We start from the raw sequence: 12,149 nt of genomic DNA, 5'->3' as shown, positions 1-12,149 counted from the left end.
CCTGGGCTTTTCTTTTCTATTCTTTTTAAATCTTCACCATGATGGTTCCATTGTGATATATTTAACAACTCCTCCTTAAAAAGCCATGGGCGGGCTGGGGTTGTGGCTCAAGTGGTAGCGCGCTCGCCTGTCATGCATGCGGCCCGGGTTCGATCCTCAGCACCACATACAAAGATGTTGTGTCCGCTAATAACTAACTAACTAAATAAATATTAAAAAAAAAAAAAAGCCATGGGCTACATTTTTGTATTGTATCAACGTATGCCCTGACTGCTCTTGATTTTACTGAGATGCCTCCTTCCTCTAACAATTTACTTAACACTCTTTAAGTTTGTTTTTTACTAATTTCTGATCCCATATTTCTACTATAATACAACCCAACAAGATAACACCAAACAAAACCGAGACAGAATGAAACAAAAATGGAACAACACAAAATCATTATAGCCTTTCTATCCTCCTGAAATGTCCATCCGTCCTTTCTCCCTATCTGTACCTCAGACGCAAATAATTTTTCCTCAGATGTGAGCGGTTTTTCTTCCGTCTCACTCATCTCCAGGGACAGGCAACTTAAAACAAAAGCAAAACAAAACAAAAGAAGAATCTTAAAATGGCTACCCATCCTCTTGCCCTGCCCTCAGAGGCGTGCAGTTTACCTTATCAGTTACCCTCAGTCGTTCCCCATGCAGCCCACCAAATGCCGCAGTCTGGCTGGGCACAATTCAGGAGCCACATGTCAAAAGAAACAAACTTTATTTTTAGAACACACACACCACACCACACAGCTCCTCAGGAAAAACCCTCAGAGCCCAACTGCCACCACCGGCTTCCCACAAGCCTCTGCACCTCCCCCACTCCTCCTGCTCTTGAGGCCGATTGGCTGGGTCACGTGGGCGGAGCCAAAAAATCCCCCAATGAGCAGCTCCATGGTCTGAAAGGGCGGGGAAACAGCCCAATAAGCATCACCGCAGAGAAGCCAATCAGTTGGCAGCTAGAAGTTTGCTGGGGCCGCTGTGAGCCAATCATCAGCTGGCAGCTGGAAGTTTGCTGGGGCCCCTTCCGGTGTGGCTCTCAACAACGCTGAGTAATATTCCACATTGTGTGTGTATGTATGTATATGTATGTATGTATATGTGTGTGTGTGTGTGTGTGTGTGTGTATCTATATATATATATCTCAGTTTCTTTTTTCTTTTTTTAAAGAGAGAGAGAGAATTTTAATATTTATTTTTTAGTTATCGGCAGATACAATATCTTTGTTCTGTATGTGGTGCTGATGATCGAACCCGGGCCGCACGCATGCCAGGCTAGCGCGCTACCGCTTGAGCCACATCCCCAGCCCGATATCTGTTTCTTTATCCACTCATCTATCGATGGGTATTGAGGTTGTTTCCAAAATTTAGGTATTGTAAACTGAGCTACTACAAACATCAGTGTAGCCACATCACTACAGTATGATGATTTTAGGTCCTTTGGGTATAGACCAAAGAGTGGTATAGCTGGGTCAAATGGTGGTTCCTTTCCAAGTTTTCTGAAGAATCTCCACTCTGCTTTCCAAAGTGGTTGCACCAATTTGCAATCCCACCAGCAATGTATGAGTATACCTTTCTCCCCACATCCATGCTAACACTTATTATTGCTTGTATTCATTTTTAAAAAAAATATATGTATTTTTTAGTTGTAGTTGGATATGATACCTTTATTTTATTTATTTTTATGTGGTGCTGAGGATCAAACCCAGGGCTTCACACATGCTAGGCAAGTACTCTACTGCTGAGCCATAACCCCAACCCCATTGCTTATATTCTTAACAACTGCCATTCTGACTGAAGTAAGATGAAATCTTAGTTTTAATTTGCACTTCACTAATTACTAGAAATGCTTAACATTTTTTCATATATTTGTTGATCACTTGTATATAGTCTCTGAGAAGTGTCTATTCAGTTCCTTAGCCCATTTATTGATTGAGTTGTATTTTTTGTTAAATTTTTTGAGTTCGTTATAGATCCAGGAGATTAGTGCTCTATCTGATGTGCATGTGATAAAGATATTCTTGTACTCTGTAGCCTCCCACTTCTCATCATTGACTGTTTCTTTTGCTAAGAGGAAGCTTTTTTTTTTTGCTTGAATCAATCCCATTTATTCTTAATTTATCTTTAAACTGAGAACACAAAAAATTTATTTTGAAAGTTAATAGTTATAGATTTCTTCTCACCCTGATTTCCGTAAAATATATCCAATTCATCTTTAAGCAAATAGATGCCTTTGGCTTAAAAAGATCAGATACATAGGAATGTGAGAAAAAGTAGCATATAAATATTTCAGAAAAAAGGTAATTTATTGCCAGTCTCTGGTTTCTTCTAAGTTGCTTAGGACTTCTCTAAATTGATGAGGTTGAATTTGAAATTGCAATCCTCCTACCTCAGCCTCCCAAGTCACTGGGATACAGACATTCACAGGGTTTTTCATTCACTGTGATTTCTTACATACGAACCAAAGAGAGATTGTTGCACAGGTCTTCCTTCTATTGCAGGTTCCACCGCATACTGTGCTCATTTATATGGGCACACTGAACCAAGATGGCAACAAGGGTCAAAACTTCCAATGCAAAAATACAAGTTATTGCAGCTGCTTATTAGGTTTGCTCACAAGTTCATGTGATAATAAAGACTTCCCATTTCTTCTGTTGATACAGGGTTACTCTCCATGTGGTGTTTTATGTACTTGAAAGAATCTTAAAATTAAGGTTATCCCACATTGCTGACATCATTAAGGTTCCTCCTCGCTATGATCTTTTTCATGGTATCAAAGGGAACTGTGAACAGGAACACTTTCTCACATGGCTTACACTCATGGGTTTCTCTCAAGTGGGAGTTCCTTGAATTTTGAGAAGGTACCTGGATGGAGTGAAGGCTTCTTTGTACTCTTTACACACACAGGGTTTCTCTTCAGTGTGCATTCTTCCATGTATTTTAAGGATGGAGGAATGACTGAAGGCTTTCCCGCACTGCTCACATGCATGTTTCATGGCACTGTGAAATCTTTGATGTTGTCTGAGGGGACTGGAATCACCATAGGCTTTGCCACATTACATGCATACATAGGATTTTTCTCCAGTGTGATTTATTTCATGTCTTCTGACTAAATAGGAATGAAGAAAAGCTTTACCAGATTGTGTACATGTATAGGGTTTCTCTTCACTCTGAAAGTCTTCATATGGTAGATGAACTGAAGCCTTTTCCACATTGCTAACATACACAACATTTCTCTCATTGTGCATTATTTCATGTATTTGAAGGGATCTGGGAAAATAAAAAGCTTTCCTACATTATTTACATGTATAAGATTTCTCTTCACTGTGAATGTTTTCATGTGCTTAAAGCCTTTCCCACATTGGTTACATATATAGGGTTTTTCTCTGGTGTTTTTGAGGTTTTTCATGTTTTATGATTGAACTGTAAAGACTGAAAGCTTTCCCACATTGCTTACATGTACAGGGTTTCTCTCCACTGTGAATTCGTTCATATGTTCTAATAGAGCTGGAAGTTCCAGTAGAGCTAGAAGTTTCTTGCATACATAGGGTTTTTCTCCATTGAGCATTATTTCATGTATTTGAAGGGTTCTGGGGAATTGAAAAGCTTTCCTACATTGCTTACATGTATAAGGTTTCTTGGCACTGTTATTTTACTCATGTGTTTTTAAAAAATATTTTTTAGATGTTGGTGGACCTTTATTTTATTCATTTATTTATATGTGGTGCTAAGAATCAAACCCCAGTGCCTCACACTTGCTAGGAAAGTGCTCCACCACTGAGCCGCAACTCCAGCCACTCATTCATGAGTTTTGGTATGGCTATAAGAAGTAAAGCCTTTTCCACATTGCTTATATACATAGGGTTTTTCTCCAGTGTTCTTGAGACTTTTCATGTTTTCTGATTGAACCGTAATAACTGAAAGCTTTCCCACATTGTTTACATGTATAGGGTTTCTCTCCACTGTGAATTCGTTCATGTATTCTAATTGAATTGCAAGAACTAAAGCCTTTTCCACATTTCTTGCATACATAGGGTTTCTCTCCACTATGAATTCGTTCGTGTGTTTTAAAATTGGTAGAAGAACTAAAGCCTCTTCCACACTGCTTACATACATAGGGTTTTTCTCCAGTGTGAGTTTTTTCATGTCTTCTGATTGCTTTGGAATGCCTGAAAGCTTTCCCACATTGTTTACATGTATAGGGTTTCTCTTCACTGTGATTTCGTTCATGGATTTTCAAGTACTTAGAAGTACTAAAGCCTTTTCCACATTTCTTGCATACATGAGATTTCTCTCCACTGTGAATTAGTACATGTCTTTTCATGTATCTAGAAGTACTAAAGCCTTTCCCACATTGTTTACATGTGTAGGGTTTCACTCCATTGTGAATTTGTTCATGTCTTTTCATATATCTGTAAGTACTAAAGCCTTTTCCACATTGCTTACACACATAGCGTTTCTCTTCACTGTGAATTTGTTCATGTGTTTCCATTTGGCTAGAAGAACTAAAGCTTTTTCCACATTGCTTACACACATAAGGTTTCTCTGCACTGTGAATTTGCTCATGGATTTTAATGTAGCTGGAAGAACTAAAGGCTTTTCCACAGTGCTTACACACATGGGGTTTCTTTCCACTGTGAATTTGTTCATGCCTTTTCATGTCACCAGAAGAACTAAAGCCTTTTCCACATTGCTTACACACATAAGGTCTCTCTCCACTGTGAATTCGTTCATGGATTTTAATGTAGCTGGAAGAACTGAAGGCTTTTCCACAGTGCTTACACACATGGGGTTTCTCTGCTGTGTGAGTTCTTTCATGCTTCTGGAGACGTTGGGGATCATGCAAGGCTTTCCCATCTTCCTTATATTCATATGGCTTCTCTCCATGTTCCTGATACTCATGTGCTTTGTGTCCAGTGTGAGCTATCAGGGGCACGGTTAGGGATGAATCAGCAATGGTGACTTCTCCACACACATGGTGTTCACTAGGTTTTACTCCAGAACTTCTCTTGTTAACAAGAGAATCTATTATGTGGCTGAGGATTTCTCCACATTGACCATCTTCTTTCTGTTCACAGAGTCTCTCTAACACTTGACTTCTGCAAAGAATGAAAAGCACATTACTAAGTATTTGTAATATTAATGATTTAGCAGAAGAATTGGTTTTATGTTGTGTAAGCTTTACTGTTGAGCTACCTTCCAGTCCTTTTAAAGTTTTCTTTCTTTTTTTTTTTTTTTTTGATAGCATCTTAGTAAGTTGCTTGGAGCCTCACTACAGTGCTGAGGCTGGCCTCCCACTTGTGATCCTTCTCCCTCAGACTCCCTAGTGGCTGGGATTAGAGGTGTGCATCACTGCCCAGATCAGCTTTCTAAATAATCCTGCCAAGTTACAATTTTGTTAACTCTGAAGATGCTTACACTTGTAAATACAATTGAGTACTGCTTATGTGAAATGCGTGGGAAAAAATTCAGATTGGATTTTGTGATATTTGTGTATACACAGTAAAATATCTTCAAAATGAGTCCCACTTGAAGGTAATTTCATACATTTTTAATAAACTGTGTATGGAAAACAGTCTGTATATAATAAACTACCAGAAAGTGTCACTTAAGACATCAAGGCACTGTTTCATTTGGGTTTTGCGCTCTCCAATTATGCATGTTCAACCTGTATGCACTGAAGTGAACAAATGGAGATAAATCATTCTGTACCTTGGGGTGTATCTTTTCCTTATTTTTATGATTTTTTTAATAAGTTACTTCCAGATTTGTGAGGAACATTGCCTTCTCTTGTGAGTTAAATTACCTTAGATTTCCCCTGGAATTGTAGTGATCATCAATGGCCTGATTTTTCCATTGTTTTCCTAAAATACAGACCCAGAAAAATCATTATGATTCATTTCAAAATTATATAAAAACTGTAAGAGTGTGGCAGATCTGTTGTATAATGTCACCATGCCAATACAGTCATCAAAATATGGGCTTCGAATATTCCAAATCATGGAACAGCACTGAAAACTGAACAACAGTTCTCTGATTGACTAAGTGAGAAAAGTATGTCAAATGTCACCCTTACCTATAGTGATCAGGTTCCAGAAGGTTTCCTGCATCACATCTTTGAAGAGCTTCTTCTGGGAAGGATCCAGCAGAGCCCACTCCTCCAGGGTGAAGTTCATAGCCACATCCTTAAAGGTCACTGGCTCCTGAAATATCCCACAGGTATTCCCAGGAGGAAAATGAGACACACAGCACTAGAGACCTCATTCACTTGTGAGAATTTCACATCATACTATGTCCTCCCAGGGAGAACAGGAACACTTGCAGTACTGCTAGGTCTCTCCAATTCTCTTTCTACACAGGTCTCAAGCACTTCCCACAACAAAGTCCAACTATATACAGTGCTTAGTAACAATAGCTGTCCTGAGACAGCACATTCTTAGGAATGCTTGATAATATACTTTGAACTTTGTTGGTATCTAGCAATTACTGCCGGGATGAACCTCACCAGCTTAACTGCAAGGAAGGGCTTGGGGTTCCCAAGCAGGTTATCCCAACAAAATGCAGCCTGTTTAAATCCTGCTGGTCCTCTAACTGGAATAGTTTGATATGCTTGTCAGAAGTTGCCTATCTCAGGCTGTGGCTGTGGCTCAGTGGTAGAATGCTTGCCTTGCACACATGAGGCACAGTATTTGAGTCTCAGCACCACCTAAAAATAAATAAATAAATAAATAAAAATATCGTATCTATCTACAGCTAAAAAATATTTTTAAAAAGAGAAGAAGTGGCCTATCTCATCAACGCCCAAAATACACTAAGAGTGATGAATCTCCAATGAACTGGACTATCAGACCAAATTTGAAACCTCTTTTGCAAAACATTAGAGAATTTAGCACATACTTTGGGATTGCACTAAGGGCCCACAACCAGAAGCCTGTACCAGGTTCCTGTAAGTCATTAGAATTAAATAGTAAATAAGATTCATTAGGGATAACTCAGTAGACTAATAGGTAATCAATAAAAATTTGATGGAGAATGTCAAAGCACAATAAAACAAGGGGGAAAGTGGTATGTGTTCTTAGAAAGATTTTACTTCACCAAGATGTCACCTATACATTGACCTATAAAATTGCAAAATGTCAATAACAAAAGCTTTTCCTAAGAAAACAAAAAATTGTTCTTGCCTGCTCCATTGGCACATGCATATAATCCCAGCAACTTGGACTTAGCAAGACCCTGTCTCAAAAATAATAAAGAAATAAAGAAAATTAATAAGTTTTTAAAAATAGGAAGGGATATGGCTGAGTGATTTAGGGCTTCGGGCATCATCCCCCAAACCAAAAATTAAAAAAAAAAAAAATTGAAAAAGGAAAAAACAACAGAGGAAAAAACTTAGCTCATCAAATCCTCTAGGCATATTTAATGTCTAACAATCAAGGAATAATAAAGAGCCAGACACACTGGTGCATGCCTATAATCCCGGCGATTAGGGAGGCTGAGGCAAGAGGATGGCAAATTCAAAGCCTGCTTCAGCAACTTGGCAAGGCTTTAAGCTACTGAGCTGGGGATGTGGCTTAGTGGTTTAACGCCCCTGGGTTCACTCCCTGGCAGTGGCATCATCATCATCATCATAGTAATAAAGAAAAGGGAAACAGGACTCATTAATTGAAAAAAAAAAGAGAGAGAGAGAGAGAGAGAGAGAAAAGCCACTTCTGAGAAACCTCAGAATTTGAATTCAGTCAACAAAGACATTCACTGGGCAAGTGATACACTCCTGTAATCCCACTGAGTCAGTAGGCTAAGGCAGAAGGATCACAAGTTCAAGGCCAGCCTTGGCAATGCACCAAGACCCTAACTCTAAACAAAAAATTAAAAAGGGTGGGATTTAACTGTGATAAAGATTCAATCTTCAGTATCACCAAACAAAAAAGCAAGCAACCAACCAACCAACCAAACAAAAACCCATAGAGTAATTTGCAATTATAACAAGTCACATGAAGCCATCACTATAGGTGTTCCATGACATAATGAAGCAAGGAGAACAAAGAATCATCCAAGATGAAGTCAGAGACTGTTTCACCAGTGTATCTCCTTGTCATGCCTTTTGGGAAGTTCTTTAGAGAGAAGCAAAAAGATGTAGGAAAAGGGATCACATAAAGTAAAACAGAAATTAGTTACAAATATGGTGTATATTAATCCCATTGTATCAATAATCCTTTTAAATACAGACAGACTGGTAGAAAACAAGATCCACCCTGTGCTCCACCCTTGTGCACTTTATGAGAAAAAAACAAAAACAAAAAAAACAGTTTTAACTATCAAGACATCAGGTCGGAGTCAAAACATTTCTTATATATGAGAAATAAATTCAAGAAATCTAGTACTGTGAGAAATCATTAGAGAAGTATGTTTAAAGTGCCCTCATTCCAAACACACACAAAATATATGTAAAGCAATGTATTTGGTAATCAGATCAGTTCAGCCATTCAGCAATGACTAAGGGATGTGGATATAGTTTAGGTGGTAAAGTGCTTGCCTCACATGTACAAGTACCTGGGTTCAATCCCCAGCATCACAAACAAACAAACAATAGCATATGAATAGAAAGAAAGAACACCAAAGAAATTTTAGTATTTCAAATTATGTGAACTTGAACAAACATGCTAATATTACTTATGGGATACAGAAAAAGCAGTGCGTAGGGAGAACTTTAGAACAATAAACGTGTATATTAGAAAAGAAGAAAGACCTCAACTCAACAGTGTAATGTATTACATTGGATAACCTGCAAAACAAGAGCAAGATACTCTTAAGCCACAGAAAAAGAACTTGGAAGAAGTCAAACAATTTCTGGAAAGAAACAATCCAGAAAAACTCACATGAGAAAAGATAAACAATATAAATAAGGCTCTATGTATTCCACAAATTGAAACAATAGAAACTCAAAAACAGGGAGAACCAGGCCCACCTTGTCTTTTGGGCATATTCTAACATTTAAGCATATCAATCAGGGCTGGGGATGTGGCTCAAGCGGTAGCGCACTCGCCTGGCATGCGTGCGGCCCAGGTTCAAACCTCAGCACCACATACAAACAAAGATGTTGTGTCCGCCGAAAACTAAAAAATAAAAATATTAAAAAAAAAAAAAAAGCATATCAAGCATTACAATGTCTTCCAGGTAAGGGATGCAAAACTACTACTTCATAATGCATGAGGTCCACAGTGCCAAAATATAAAACTAGATAAACATTATAAGAAATAACAAAAATAAATTAATAAAGGAAAGGAGTGTAGCTCAGTGCGAGTGTCCTGAGTTTCAATCCCATTACAGATTAGAGGGAGAGAAGACAAACTGCTTCTAAAATACAGGTGAAAAGATACTGAAGAGAGCTTAGCTCACTGGTATAGTACCTGCCTAGCCTAGAATTTAAGAATGACTAAACATTTAATATTTATTTTTTAGTTTGTTTTTTTTTTCGGTGGAGACAACATCTTTGTTTGTATGTGGTGCTGAGGATCGACCCCGGACTGCACGAATGCCAGGCGAGCGTGCTACCGCTTGAGCCACAACCCCAGCCCATGACTAAACATTTAAAAGTCAACTCATGTAATTGATCACCTCAACCAGCTAAACAAAAAAAATCCTATGGTCATATCAATAGGTACAGAGAAAGCATAAGAAATAATAACAATAGGCATTCAGACTGAGAAGAAACAAATAAAAAATGACTTCACACATGCCACCTCCCACCCTGAAAACCCTTCCATAAATATGCAAATACTCGTCATTTTTCTATATATATCAAGTATAAAAAAAATCAACTTCAAATTTAAAACACTATTTATACAGAACAAGAATTTGGACAAAGAGAGAAACAATTTCACCAAAATAAAGGAACACCAAAAAAAAAAAAAGATCAAGGCCAGAGGTAATCAATAAAAGCAAGCTATATCTTAGTGGCTCATGAGGCTGAGGCAGGAGGATCTCAAGTTCAAAGCCAACCTCAGCAACTTAGTGAGACCCTGTCTCAAAATAAAAATGAACAAGGCTGGGGATGTAACTCAGTGGTGGAGCACCCTTGGGTTCAATCCCCAATACAAAAAAAAAAAAAAGAAGAAGAAGAAGAAGGTTTGTTGCTGGGGATATGGCTCAGTGCTTAAGGACCCTGGGTTCAATGACAGTATCAAAACAAACAAAAAACAACCAGGTAACAAAGAAGGCTGACAGCAGGGTGAACTCTTCTCAGATATATAATTAGGTTGCCACCCTCCATCCTCCCATAATCTACAGAAGCAGGCCAGAGACCTCCCACCATGAAAACCCTTACCATAATTAAGCAGAAACCCCCACCATATACATAACACATGAGTTCCTATTCTCAGAAAGCTTTTTACGCAGGATGTCAGCAAAAACAAAACAACAACAAAAACAACCACAAAACAAAAACAAAAAACTTCTGCCTAGCAGCATAGAGCACTGTGGTGGTAGTTTCCTCTTTTTGGAAATTGTTGGTTTGCAAATGAAAAACAAAAACAAATTTGTAAAACCTCTAGTCTCAAAAAATGGAACAAAAAGCACTTGTCCTGTAAACCTTCAAACCCCTCCTCTCAGAGGGACAAAGTCAAGAACTCCAGACTCTGCCGCCCACAGAATGCTTTAGGCAACGGCCTCTCTGGGCCCCGCAGTCAATAAACCTGCTTCCCGAAAATTCCTACGAATTCCAGGTGCCCAACCTCTCCTGTCCTCCATCACTAGCGCCTTCTTGGCATCCCGCTTGCTCCCCTCCTCAAAGAAAAGTCCTTTCTGCCAACCACTGAGAGGTCTGCAGACTTCACAGCTGGGCTTCCCTGCTTTGCGGTTCTCTTAAATGCAGCTGTGCCTTCCTCCATCCGCATTTTCTAAACCAATGTCCAGCGGGCGCTGATTTCCAGTAGGGGGCCCTGGCAGAAGGGTCTACAGATCTGTCCGCCTCCTGCCCCCACAAGCCCCGGGGCTGAGGGTCAGTCGCGGATTTGGGAACCGGCTTCCCCAGTTTTGCAGACTTCGGAGTAACCAGGGGACCCCGAGGAGCAGGGGGGCTGGGACGCGCACACCTCCCTCCCAGGCCCCGCCTCGCCCGCGGCGGGAGTCTCCCCGCGACCCTCCCGCCGCCACCGCAGAGGGGGAGACGCGGGGCTGGGCGGCCGCGCTGCCCACAGACCGCTCCGGCCGGCAAAGCGCCGCGCAGGACCCGGGGCCCGGCCGGACTCTGACCGCAGTCGCCGCAGCTGCCGCCGGAGGCCCGGGTCCCTCCACAGCGACTCACCCGTCCCCTTCACCGCGACCCGCTCCCCTTGCGGGAAGGGCGCCCTCCACACTCACCATTCCCCGCCTTCTAGGGTTCCCGGGGTCGCCTCAGCCTGTAGAACGGAGATGTCACAGAGAGGAGGCTGAGCCACTTAGAATCTCTCCTCACAGGACGCGCGAGGCACACTACGGCGTCCCAGGAAGAAAGCTGTTCAAAAGAGGAAGGTTCCCGCCCTCTTCCAACTGCGCTCCTGATTGGACAGTTCCTGCAGCCCCCCCCCCGCGTCTCTGATTGGCTAGTGATCCAGGCCCCGCCCCTGAACCCTGAGTGACAGCAGGATAGAACCTCTACCTGGCTGAATGGAACACGAGAGGCGGTTTCTATCTACAGCCCTTCCCAGCCCCAGCAACTTCCCAGGGCCTGGACCTGACCTAACGTGAGGGATTATTGCATGTATCCATTTAGGACCAACCTCCCAGGTCTGGGAACACCTATAAAAACTAAATATAGTATATGATATGTAATATGGTTTTATAAAAGACCATTTATTATTTATTATTTTTTAATATTTATTTTTTAATTATAGGTGGGCACAATATCTTTATTTTATTAATTTATTTGTATGTGGTGCTGAGGGTCGAACCCAGTGCCTCATGCATACTAGGCCAGCGCTCTACCACTGAGCCCCAGCCCCAGCCGTAAAAGGCCATTTTAAATATAACCAATAAGAGATATTAATATTCTTAACTATATTAATTGTTATAATATATAATTAAATGAAATTCATTGCAGAATTGAAAAATCTGGATTTCATTGCTTAAGCGAAATTCGATC

At 40.4% G+C, this 12,149-nt stretch overlaps 1 protein-coding gene across 2 annotated transcripts; it reads right to left on the bottom strand.

Moving 5' to 3' along the window:
* Positions 1-1,994: 1,994 nt before the first annotated feature.
* Positions 1,995-11,564, bottom strand: LOC107145034 (zinc finger protein 709-like). 2 transcript variants are annotated; one of them, XM_015488872.2, is made up of 5 exons: positions 11,390-11,564; positions 6,108-6,234; positions 5,838-5,895; positions 3,950-5,130; positions 1,995-3,317 (listed from the first exon to the last, which is right to left on the bottom strand). In XM_015488872.2, the coding sequence occupies exons 1-5, from the start codon at positions 11,390-11,392 to the stop codon at positions 3,088-3,090; spliced, it is 1,599 nt and encodes a 532-aa protein (XP_015344358.2). In that variant the 5' UTR covers positions 11,393-11,564; the 3' UTR covers positions 1,995-3,087. The 2 variants fall into 2 exon arrangements, with proteins under 2 accessions (XP_015344358.2, XP_048650923.1); XM_048794966.1 differs by having other exon boundaries at positions 1,995-5,130.
* Between the last annotated feature and the right edge of the window lie 585 nt (positions 11,565-12,149).

Source organism: Marmota marmota, unplaced genomic scaffold (assembly GCF_001458135.2).
Source record: "Marmota marmota marmota unplaced genomic scaffold, marMar, whole genome shotgun sequence".
Classification (NCBI taxonomy): Eukaryota; Metazoa; Chordata; class Mammalia; order Rodentia; family Sciuridae; genus Marmota; species Marmota marmota.
Note: the sequence above shows the minus strand (reverse complement) of the source record. Positions and strands in the feature narration are given on the sequence as shown.